A 12,345-nucleotide genomic window follows, 5' to 3' on the forward strand; every position below is an offset into this window, starting at 1 on the left:
GAGGCATTGATCGTCACTGCCCTGGGTTACCTCTGAGCCAGTGTGTGCAAAGCTCTCTTTAAAAATATTACATAGAGTTCTGCCTTCCCACAAGTGAACTTTATTTTTTTCTTCCCCTCAGTGCGATCTCACGTAATGGACTGTAAGTCCTGGGACAAATGGATAAACCTCATATCACATTGTTACATGTTTCCCTCTAAGGCTCCAAGAGCTACTCGTTAGGCATGCTGCTTTCTGGCAAACTAAAGCTGTGGCTGTGAGAAGGAGATACCAGTTTAAGTGGCCCAGTGACTCCCATCTGTGTGCTGCTAACCTGGCAAGCTGCAAGAAGGGAAGTTCTCATTGATCAGGACCTTATACTTTGACACCATGGGATTAGCAAAACTACAGCCTACACTCCCATCTCATACCGGTCTCCCTTAGAACCTAGAGTGACTATTGTTCTGATTCAGTATGGCAATTATGTTATAAATATAATCTAAAGAGGGGAATCTTGAGTAGAGAAGTTATATTACTTCTGTATTTGGCAGTGGTGCAACCACTGCTGGAAGACTGTGTCCAGTTCTGGTGTCCGTAATTCATGAAGGATGGTCATAAATTGGAGAGCGTTCAGAGAAGAGCCATGAGAGTGATTAAAGGATTGAGCTCCTTGTGTTATCCAATTTGTTTAGTTTAACACAGAGAGGTTTGATCAGTCCATAAGTACCTGCTTGGGGGGACAAATATTTGATGGTACAGGGCTCTTCAATCTAGCTAGTGAAAGTATAACAAAATCCAATAGCTGGAAGCTGAAGCTAGACCAATTCAGACTAGCAATAAGGTGCAAACTTTTAAGTGAGGGTAATTAATCATTGGAACAACTTACCAAAGGTCGTGGTGGATTCTCCATCTCTGGCAATTTTTAAATCAAGACTGGATGTTTTTCTAAAAGACCTGCTGTAGTTCAAACAGGAATCTACTCCAGAGACTCATATAGCCTGTGTTGTAAAAGAGATCAGGCTAGATGACCACAATGGTCCCTTCTGGCCTTTAAATCCATGAACATTGCTATCACCCAAGTGCACTGGAAATACTAAATCGACCTCATAACAGTAGGTCCTTTTTAAAATTAAAAAACCCTTCAAGTCCAATCCCTACTGCCTGGAAGGACAAAAGCTATACTTGCATCTTACCTTTGTGCTTCATGGTGGGAAGCACTCAGCTGGTAGGAGTAATGGAAGAGCCTGACTAAAACACCAGCTGCTCGTTTGCAGCGACTTTTAGGGACAGGCACAGCAGGCTTAGACTAGACTGTGATAAAATACAAGTGACAGTTTATATGCTCTAGTGACACTTGTGAATCAAATTATCAATGTGCTTATTAAATACAAGACAGGGGATTGGATTTGAACACGCACTTTAAACAGTGGGATAGGGAATTACAAAGCTCCAAATGCCTAGAACTGCACAGTAATCCATGGGGAAAACTTGACCAAATAGACTGTCAACACCTTTCAGCTTACCCACAGAGAGGAATAGTACGAGTTTCTCTAGTACAAGCTTCTCTTTGACCTTCCTCTCTCAAATGAAAGGAATTTAAAGGCTTTCATTCATGCCAAACCATGCTGCATCAGAGTGAGGTGGCTAAACAGGATTTAGGTCTCGTCAGTCTTCCGTGTTTGTGGTGCACAGTCGTGTAGTTATTCCTTTGAAAGCATTGTATATTTCTTCTTTCTAGCCAGGCTACATAAACTCACTGCAGCCCCTATAAATACGGCTGTCTTAGCCCAGATGAAATGCTCAGGTTTGAGGTCTGGGAATTAAAGTACTTTGATCTTGACTCTCTCAAGAAGGTCAGTTAGCTGTCCAAGGTGGGATAGTTGGAGTCAGAGCAAGCAAAGTAGGTCACAAATTGTCCACTGCAAATCATGATAAAGAGGCCACTGCCTGGAAAAAATAGGGAAAAAGGTATTTGAAATGCAGTGCCAATATCTGATATTAATCCCCCTCCATCACCAATTTAAAAACCAAACTCCCAGGGCTAGGTGCCAGGTGGTGTGTTTCAGTAATTTAAAACAAAAATCACTTGTGGTTGGACCAAAGTGGCTGCTTCTGGACTCCAGTCAAACCATATCAGCTTTGTTATATTTGTAGGGCTGGTGCCCTTACGCAGACACCTTGACCAGCTGTATTTGGAAGGAGAAATAAAGTGAGCCCACCTGGAAATGAATGGGAACTTACCAAGTGCTAGCCACCATTGCCACGCAAAAGGGAACTGTTCCATCACTGTAAAAGACAGACCAGACATGTCAGTGCTAACAACCTCCTTCTCAGAGAGAGTTCAACCATGACTAATCTGATAAAACAGTGCTGTCTAGTGGTTAGAGCTAGGGGCAGGGCCTTAAACCGTCCCTCTCGCTGGTTCAATGACTCTTTAAGCTTTTAGCAAAAGTGCAACATCTTCAACAGGAGAGAATCTCATCTTGGACTATCCTATAGCTCTGTGGTTAGAGCAGGCTCCTGGGAGGTAGAAGACCCCTCTTTGAGTCCTTTCTCCACATCCTGGGTTAGTGCCCTAACCTCAGGGCTGAAAGTGGGCAGTGGCACTGCCTCCTCCTCCAGCCAGATTTTGAATGGAACCTGATCCAGTAGCCAGCCTCTGAGCATGCCTACCAGATCAGGTGTCTTGGGTGAGCTATAAACTCCTCTGCCTATCTTTTGCCGGTCTGTGAATTGCTGTGGGGCATAGACCTAAGATAGGTAAGATTGACGCCTAGAGGGAGGCTGCAACGTGCACACTCAAAGGCAGAAACATAGGCACAGAGGGAACTTTTACCCTGAACCCCAGCCAAGCAGGGGTGGGGGGTTGTGGATTACAGTGGTTCCTAAAACTGGGATTTAATCACCTTAATGAATTCTGGGCCATAGAGACAGAATAATTTTCCTAAGGTCACACAGGAAATCCGTGGCAGAATAGGGAATTGAACCAATATCTTATCAGTGTTAGGCTTGTACCCTATCCCTGTTCTACACCTGCCACAGACTTCTTGTGTGAGATGGCACATCTCCTTACTTTGACAGTTTTCCAAATGTTTATGAAAATGGAAGTGCTGTGCTCCAGAGTTTGGAGGTTTAACTCAGGAATGTGTTTTGAGATCCTGTGTGGAAGGGGCAAGATAAAGGCACATTGGTGCTTTGTGCTCTCTTTTTACTAAGGTTGGTTACTTTGATCTTCTGAATGCTGTTATTCTCAATGAGGGAAAAGCAACTTAAACTCCTCACTTGGATTCTGAATAGCAAGTTACATTAAATGGAATGAAAGCACCCTGTGTTAAGAGTGTTAAAGGCTGTGCAGAGACAGAGTGTGTCTAATAATGCATGTATGGAAAAGCCCAGAGAAGGACAGGGGAGGTGCTTCTGGGCGAAGAGAGAGTAAAAAGGCTAGAATTGTATCAGTGGGAAGGTGGAGCAGTAAAAGGAGATGTGACTGAGGGATTTGAAATAATGAATGGGACACAGAAGGGCAGTGAGGTGCCCCTCTATTACTAAAGAGCATTCCAAACTAAAGGGCAACAAAACAAGATATATATTAAATGCCTATGCATATCTAAAATGGCTAAATGCTAGGATGCCATATGGATTTAAGCCAAAACCTATTGACATCAATGGAAAGACCCCCATTGATGACAATAGGCTTTGGATCAGGTCCTATATAGTTAACATGTGGAACTTGCCAACACTGGGTGGTATTGTGGCAAGCAGCTTAGTACAGTTCAAAAAGGAACAGCCATGTCTATGAACGAATCCAGCAACACAGTACCAGGAGCTAAGAGACAAATTACAGATCCTCATGAATGCAGTGGTGTTGTAGCTCTGCTGGTCCTAGATCTTAGAGAAACAAGGTGGGTGAAGTAATATCTTTTATTGGACCCATTTCTTTTGGTGAGAGAGACAAGCTTTGAACCTCTGGGTATTACCTCATCCACCTTGTTTCTTTAAGATCCTTGTGAAAACACATTTCCTCTAGAGTTTACTATTGTCTGACTGGTCAGATGCAGTCTGTGCAAATGAGTGCACAGTGCTGGGAGGGGCTCAGTTACTTTCCACTATTGGCCACAATAGGATGCTGGACTAGATAGGCTATTGCAAAATCTGATCTGAGGTTATCCATCTCTTTCCATCTATTCACGTATCTGTTCCTCATTCCTTCCCTCATGTGTTTCTTCACTCATCCATCATCCATTAATTTGCCTACCCTACTCTCTCTGTCCATCCATCTCAATCACAGAGTACTAAAGTTCCTCTCCGACAGTTAGACAAGGAGCTGTGCTGTTGCAGTGGAAGCAGCTGCAGTCGATCATGTTAAGGCCTGAGCATATAAATCATGCCATCTCCGAGATCAGTGCAATGGACCTAATAGGCAGGCAGAGTAAATGTGGATCAGAAACTGCATGGCCTTCCCACCCTCCCCATGGATAAATGGTAGCCATTTTTCACCTGGTAAAATGGCTTTGTTTGTGAGTAAGCAATTAGTCTCTCACTAAAAACAGAACAAGGAAGCTAATGGAGGGGGTGGCAGGCTCTCAGCCCCTTTGCTGAGGAATGATGGAGCCGTTTCCACTCCATTAGTACCAGTGGGACGCAGATGGCAGCGTCTGCCTCGCTGAACTTGTGCTGCAAGACAAATGAAGCCCTCTTCCCCCGTGTTCATCACAGCCGCTATGACTAGGAAGGAAGAGGCTGTTCCACATGGCACAGGAGTTAATGGGACAGAACAAACACGCAGGCCGGGCTGGGGGGAAAGGAAGGAATGCAAGTGACAAACCCATTTGGAAGCCATTTCAATAGCACTGGTTTTTCTAATGTTCATATTTACTTTGAAGCTGTTTTCAATTTTTGATCTTGCCGGATCATTAGTCTTTTAAATATTATGTTCAGTTGTAGTAGGGCACAGTGGGGGGAGGGAGAAAGGAATAGAAAGGGAGTTTGCATCCATGCGTCCTGCTCTGTCCCCTGCCATGGACCCTTTGGACTCCCAATGTTCCATCTGCCAGTCCCACCCACTGACACGGATCCTTCAGACCCCCAGTGTTCCATCCACCAACTGCCACAGAACACAGACCCTTCAGAGCCCCAAGCTTTCATCTACCAACTGCCATGGACCCTTGGGAGCCCCAAGGTTCCATCCACCAACTGCCATGGACCCTTGGGAGCCCCAAGGTTCCATCCACCAGCCCCACCCTTGCCATGGACCCTTCGGAGCCCCAAGATTCCATCCACCAACTGCCATGGACCCTTGGGAGCTCCAAGATTCCATCCACCAACTGCCATGGACCCTTCGGAGCCCCAAGGTTCCATCCACCAGCCCCACCCTTGCCATGGACCCTTCGGAGCCCCAAGATTCCATTCACCAACTGCCATGGACCCTTGGGAGCTCCAAGGTTCCGTCCACCAACTGCCATGGACCCTTCGGAGCCCCAAGGTTCCGTCCACCAACTGCCATGGACCCTTCGGAGCCCCAAGGTTCCGTCCACCAACTGCCATGGACCCTTGGGAGCTCCAAGATTCCATCCACCAACTGCCATGGACCCTTCGGAGCCCCAAGGTTCCATCCACCAGCCCCACCCTTGCCATGGACCCTTCGGAGCCCCAAGATTCCATCCACCAACTGCCATGGACCCTTTGGAGCCCCAGGGCTCCATCCACCAACTGCCACGAGCCCTGAGGTTCCATCCACCAGCCCCGCCCCTGTTATGGACCCTTTGGAGTTCTGAGGCTTCATCTACCAGCCCTGCCCACTGCCACAGAACCGTCGGGGTCTCACTATTGCACCTGACAGCCCTACTTAACTATGTCCAACTGCCACCGAGCCATCAGGATCTCGATAACCCACCTAAAGCCCCCATACCACCCCCAGCTGCTACAGGTAGCTCTCTGAACAGTGGCCAGGCCGTTTACTCCTACCAGAGAGGGGGTCAAGCCAAAGACTTCAGATCTCAGTTTTGAACATATAGCAAAAAAGAAAGAGAGGTGGGAGGAAAGGGCAGGGAAGAGGAGAAAGAAAAGGAATAAATCTGAGGTATTTAATTTAATACACAGCATTGGAAGGAAAGCAGCTTTTAAAAGAGCAAGAGAGGTGTCTGGGTGACCGGGCAATGGCAGATGACCATTTTGTAAAAATCACAGTCCAGTTAACTAAGGCTTGGTCTACACGTACCCCGGCGATTCGGCGGCAGTCGATGGGAGTTACGCAAACTACGCAGAAAACTTGTGTAACTCCCGTCGACAGCTGTGCTTCTCTTCTGCACGCTATCTTCACTGCACTGCACCACTTGCAGGGGTGGATTAACAGCGTCGACTTCTGGATTGACTGAGTGGGTCTTCACTGACCGTTCACTCGATCCAGATAAGCTGATCTGACGGCAGCGACTTTGCCGCCACCAGTGTAGACATAGCCTAAGTCACTGCATCACAATGGGCAAGTTTCAGGTCCAGTTACAGGGAAACTGTGAAATTCCTGCTGGATTTATTCTTAAAACCATGCTAGGGCATGGAGCTATTAGGAAACATCCACCTGCTGCTGAAGAGCAGCCTCTGCTAGAATGGAGACCAGCAGCCGTGTAGAAACACACAATACTATTACACTATAGCTAAGGACAGGAAGGAAAAAACCCCAGTTCCAACTGAAACGGAATCTGGAACTGAAGTGCACAGTAGAATGCATTAAGCTAAATTAATTTGGCCCCCTTACAAGAAATGCCCTGGGATGTTGTGGTCAGTACCTCAGTTTTATATCTCATGCAAAAGACAGCAATTCTAGCAGCACACCATTCCCCTAGCATAGCACAGTAGTGGCATGCTGGCTCGATATTGACTCAGAGGGAAGAGAGCAACCAATGGAATCATCACCACCACTTCTTCTAACACCTGGATGTGTCTTTGCAGTCTCCCATCCAAGTGCTGAGATAGCGTGAGTCTACTGAACTTGGGAGGAGTGGCGAGGGCTTAGTCTGAGCTTGTATTGGTGCAAAATGGGGCTTGCTGTTTTTTCTCCAAGTGACTCAACAAACTTTCAAACACGATGTCATGTGTGGAGTCCACTTCATTCAAACTCACCTGCAGACGTTAGCGCCACATGGACCAGTGTAACAGTTATGGCGTAGTCCCAGACCCATCGCTTCAGCACAGCTGCAAAGAGAAGGCCGCTGGTGAAGTAGGTCAGCTCCATGGACAGCAAATTCACTACAGACATAAGAAAGGAAAACAACCCTTATTCTGGAGTAAAGGCAGATAGATCTCAGAGCATGGAGCTCTGGATGTTCAGAGAGTCCCTGACCGTAGGGTGCAAAGGAACAACCTCAAAATTATCCTGGAGTCAATTTCCTGACACAGGTTATTGGACTACAGATTATGCTGATCCTAAAGGGAGGTACTGCCAGAGGATGTACACAAAATCTGTTCCCATAAGGCAAAGAAATCCAGTGCTTTCTCCTCACAATCGTTAGTCTGTGCTCAGAATCCATCCCTCCAACTGCACACATCCTGTTCTCTCCCAGTCAGAAGTTAACACATTTTTGGCCTTGAAAGATCCTGTGGTTTTATCCATTCCAAAGCTGCCTCTCTGCCCCACACTGCTTACCCAGATATTTGGGATTTGAGTGAGACGGCTCTGTGTTAAATTCAAAGGGTATAAGTCCATCAAATGTGTCCAACCTGGAAGGGAAAAAAGAGAAAGAGCCCTTTACTTTTATCTGGAGTAGAATTCTGCAGTTCCCCACTCTTAGACTAGGCTCTGAGTTACAGCACCCTGTGTATTGACTGTGCTTACCCAGCAGGTCTGATTGAGCTCAGATTCCTGTGGTTCTTCACTTCAGGAGTCTGTGACCAGTGGTGTACAATGATCTGACAGCCTTCTTAAACCAAGGCATTATTTAGTTTTCAGTAGGAACAAAGCATTTAGAGAAAAAGGATTTTAAAACAATAGGCTACACATGTCTATCTAACCAAAGATTTATCATGCCGGGATGGTTTGCTAGGCAGGCCTAACTTCTTCAGACACCCCTTTGGGTGCCAGTGTCTCACTGTGATTCCTCCAAACAACTCCTCTCTCTTGAGAGAGAGTGTTCCTCCTTCACCCTCCCAAAAGTCTTTTTTATTCTTCATTCCTGGGCCTTTTCTGGTCCTGGCATTGTTTCAATAACTCTCAAGGGTTTGCTTAGAAGTGGCTTATTTTCTACCATTCTTTCCCTTCCTGCTTGTTTTTCCCAATTGGCCCCTATTAAACTACGCCAATATATTCATAGAGTAAACATCCCTATAACTAGGTTCACATGCAGTGCTCATACATTAGTACAGTGCAGCTCCAAATCCATCATATCACAGTTTCTGCCACGCCCCCTATTTAAAACAGGATATAAACATGGAGCTTGTGCAGTGCTGGCTGACAAGTGATGACATTAAAATGGCAACCACTGTGCCAGCTGCAAGCTGTTTTGGGAGACTGTGTGCTAGCCTGTCCAGCTTCTATTGGGTTGATGTTTGCGTCCCATAAACCACTCTCTCCAATTGACACTATCCGGCCCCCATTGTTGATACTCTCAGCAGAGAGGCCATTAATTTAGATTGGGATTTTCAAAAGAGACTCAGGGATTAAGAGCCCAATTTCTATTGACATTCAGTGGGAGCAATCCTCAAAGGTATTTAGGTTCCTAACTTCCATTGAAATCAATGGGAGTTAGGTGCCTAAATAACTTTGTGGATCTGGGCCTGCGTGCTTGACTCCTTTAGTTTCATTTGAAAATCCCATCTTAACTGTGCTTTGAAGATGCAACTCTCTTGTCAACCCTTGAGGTGATAGGTGCTTTAGCTACCCAGAGATGGCCTTTGCTGGACCAGGGGGAGGTATATTAATAAGAAGCTTGCCTTGCCACTATCTGGGTTATCCTTGTTCTGTGGATAAAGAGAACATCAGGTTCCAGGGCTATGCAGCCTGCTACGTTTCACCTGCACTAACTAAACTGAAAATAAAATAAGTGGTCAGCTGTGGGTAAACCACTGAGCAAGAACCACACTGCTCCAGCTGGAAAAAGAAAAGCAGGACCCCCACACCCTAACCATAACATTTTGGAAAAGCCCAATCAAAGGAAGGCAACACTGTGCTAACCAGATCGGATCTCTTTATTTCACTAGGATGAGCTCAGCACATGATCTGCTCTGCTCAGTTCAAAAAGATCAGCCTCACCTGAAAGCTCCAGAGCAGATGCTGCCAATCATGTAATAGACTGTGTAGAAAGTGACCAGGCAAAACAACAGGTGAATGAGGATGGTCTGGAAATCAGAGTAGAAAAGCACATGGATCAGTTCAGTACATGCAGCAGTGAGTGGGACATTTATTCACATCCCATCACAAAGAAACAATCTGCAGCAGAGGAAACTTTCCTGCGAATTCTGTGCTAGCTGCAAACAACAGAATCTGAACCATGTATGAAATGAAAACTCTGTTACGATCATCCAGCTGGCCATCTCAGTGACCAGTATTTAAATAAATGCCTAGTGCAGATGTGCAAGTGTAACAATGACTCTGGCTGGATCATTTGCAGGGACTGATGCTGGGACCTCTGGATCAAAAGCACACACCTCTGCTTCTGAGCTAAAGCAAACTGCTTGTATGTTTCCAGACAGTAGCAGACTCACAACCCTCTAGGGAGATAAAAAGTCACCCTGTGATAGGGTGATTCCACAAGCAATTACCCCTGGCAAGCATGATGCAGCTACAAATGGATTGTTAATAATCTTACATTTCTGCAGCACCTGTCAAGGATCCCCAAGTGCTTCATAAATTGAGTCCATCCCCTACCACTGGAATGCAGCCACCTCTGGGTTGGAGGGCGACAGCTATACAGAACAACACCACACAACTTTGGGAGGGGGCATTTTGGTAAGGGCACTAGGGCAAAAACCCTCTTCTTCCACTACTTGCCTGGGATAGTCTGTGTCCACAAGGAACAGATAGGACTTGATTTTTAACATCTGCTTCTGGAAGATGATGCAGGACATCCTGCCAGTCCATTGAGCTGAATGGCTGTTCCACTGAAAAGGTGCTCAGAAAATGGTTCACCACAGCTGTATCGCATGCTTTTCAAGAGGCAACAGATCAAATGCAGTCTGAAGAAATGGCTAGTTCCTCTTGTCTCTGCCCATACCATAGGGGCTGGGAGCAGAGCTTTAGAGCCTTTACACCAGCTAGGACATCCCCCTGCACAGAGGTATTCTCAGAAGGCCATTTCCACTATAAGGGGAGGTAGGTGTATTTAGCTGGCCCCCATCACCATAGCAACTGAGCTCCTCACACTTTTTAACGTGTTCTTCCCCACAAGTCCCTTGTGAGGCAAGGCAGGGCTGTTATCCCCATTATATTGATGGGGAACTGAGGCACAGAGAGGCTAAGTGACTTAGCCAAGTTCACACAGGACGTCAGTGTCAGAGCAGGGGACTCACAGACTTCCTGAGTGCCAGGCAAACAGGCGCTAGCTAGCTAGCAGGCCATCCTCTCTCAGTTCTAGCCCCCTACCCAATCTGTTGTTCACTTGACTTTACCCAACATTTTTGTGGGGATGGAAGTAGTAGAGAATGTATCCAACTGCTACTCAGACAATCCCATCCCAGCAGCAGTGTGGCGGGGAATAGAACAAATCCAAGGCCAGGGAGGGCTCAGTGGAGGCCAGGGCCAAAGAGCTGAGATCAGGTTGTAAAGTGCACTGCTGGATAGTGCAGTGTTAATGTTAACGTCAGTTGATCTTGGGTTAGCTCTTGAGATGTCCCAAGCACCTGTGACTCCACCAGTGATTAGAAGCACCCAGTCTGGGGGTGGAGAGAGGGGTGAGGGGCATGTCAAGTGTCTGGCTGGGAAACACATTTCCATCCAAGGGAGGCTGCTGACAAGTTGGGAATTTCACTTGCATAGTTAATTTCTCTGTCCCTGCCCCCTGGATCACTTTGGATCTAGCAGGGTCAGGGCAGGAATTATCCGCAGCACCAGGGATAGCTTCTGCTTCTGTTCCAGATGGACAAACAGAATTAGCTCCAGTGTGAATAATGCTGCCTGAAACAATTTCACCGACTGCCTTTTAAGTTAATGAAACTTTGCTTTTAAGTAAACCATTCCTGCTCCTGGATGCTCGCCCATCTGCCCTAAGCACCCAAGCAACTCGCCAGCAGGGCTGAAAAAGCCTGTCTAAGAGGCCGAGCCTTTGTTTTCTGAAGATACAAAAGCTCTCTCCCCCTCTACTGTCCCCCCCTTTGCCTTTACTACTTACAGCAGAATCCATGTCACATGATCCTGCAATCTGCTCAGGCCCAGATGCCGCTGCTGACCCATAAACCCTGCTGCAGCCACCAGTGCAGGGCTTTGCTCGGCTCCCCAAAGCAGAGCAGCGGTTCCTATTGGGCTTTACCTTGATGCCTGGCACACTGCTGCTGTGGAAGGCCATGAGTGGGAAAGGTTCATAACAGCACGGGGAAGGCTCCACGATAGGTAGCTTGGGATATCTCTTGCTGAGATGCTCTAGGAGAGGTAATCTGGGCTTCCTGTGCTGAGGGAACAGAGATGAAACTACAACGCCTGCTAGAGGCAAAGATCAGACAGGCAGGGAGAGGAGCCAGTGAAGAAAAAGAAGCCAGCCACTGTTCCGGCTGTGTGCAGTCCTTGGATAACTACAGGACATTCGTTTCCAGGGTCTAACACCAGCACCTCAACTCACTGCTAATTTTATTTTTGTAGACACCAGAATCTCCTGGTCTGTATGGAAAAGGATGGCTTTGTACCTGATGTATTTCAAGCCCTTTCTTCGGTACTCACTAGTGCAGTGAGGGTACAGAACTCTTGTAGTGATCCTGCCAGGTCTCTATGCTTCACTCTGGATTTCCTCTGGCTCCAATGGCAGTGCCACACATGCAGGGCTGGCAGGATCAGGCCCAGCATTACTGAGTGGTGCCAGTGTCAGGAAATTCTGGGGGTGCTAGGGTTATAGACTAGCACAGAAGTGACAGGTGGATTCCCTGGTTTCATCAAGTCTGGCGTTAGCAGGAAATGGGTCTCCCAACTGCGGTCATTTACACCAGTGTAAAGTGGGGTAACATACCACCAGATCAAGAGTGAAGCATTTTACACTTATTAGTGTAAATGACTTTACAAGGTGCAGAGCAAGGGAAATCAGGCAGCCCCTTTAACACCACTCTGGGAGGTACAAGAATAAGCAGGGGCAGGAAATTTGGCCAAGCAATAAGTGGGAATGAGCTGCTGGGGCTTCTGAGAGTGAAGAGACCGCTGGGCACTTCAACATACCAGGGGAACTTTTCTCCTTGATT

The 12,345-nt window shown here is 46.8% G+C and overlaps 1 protein-coding gene across 1 annotated transcript; it reads right to left on the reverse strand.

Moving 5' to 3' along the window:
- Nucleotides 1–1,103: 1,103 nt before the first annotated feature.
- LOC137141702 (putative transmembrane protein 244) lies at nucleotides 1,104–11,925 on the reverse strand. Its single transcript, XM_067530758.1, has 7 exons — nucleotides 11,803–11,925; nucleotides 11,433–11,570; nucleotides 9,221–9,306; nucleotides 7,619–7,692; nucleotides 7,096–7,221; nucleotides 2,221–2,265; nucleotides 1,104–1,926 (listed from the first exon to the last, which is right to left on the reverse strand). The coding sequence occupies exons 2-7, from the start codon at nucleotides 11,466–11,468 to the stop codon at nucleotides 1,838–1,840; spliced, it is 456 nt and encodes a 151-aa protein (XP_067386859.1). The 5' UTR covers nucleotides 11,469–11,570; nucleotides 11,803–11,925; the 3' UTR covers nucleotides 1,104–1,837.
- Between the last annotated feature and the right edge of the window lie 420 nt (nucleotides 11,926–12,345).

Source organism: Emydura macquarii, unplaced genomic scaffold (genome assembly GCF_026122565.2).
Source record: "Emydura macquarii macquarii isolate MOO-44397 ecotype Brisbane River unplaced genomic scaffold, CSIRO-AGI_Emac_v2 contig_3113, whole genome shotgun sequence".
In the NCBI taxonomy this organism is placed as follows: Eukaryota; Metazoa; Chordata; order Testudines; family Chelidae; genus Emydura; species Emydura macquarii.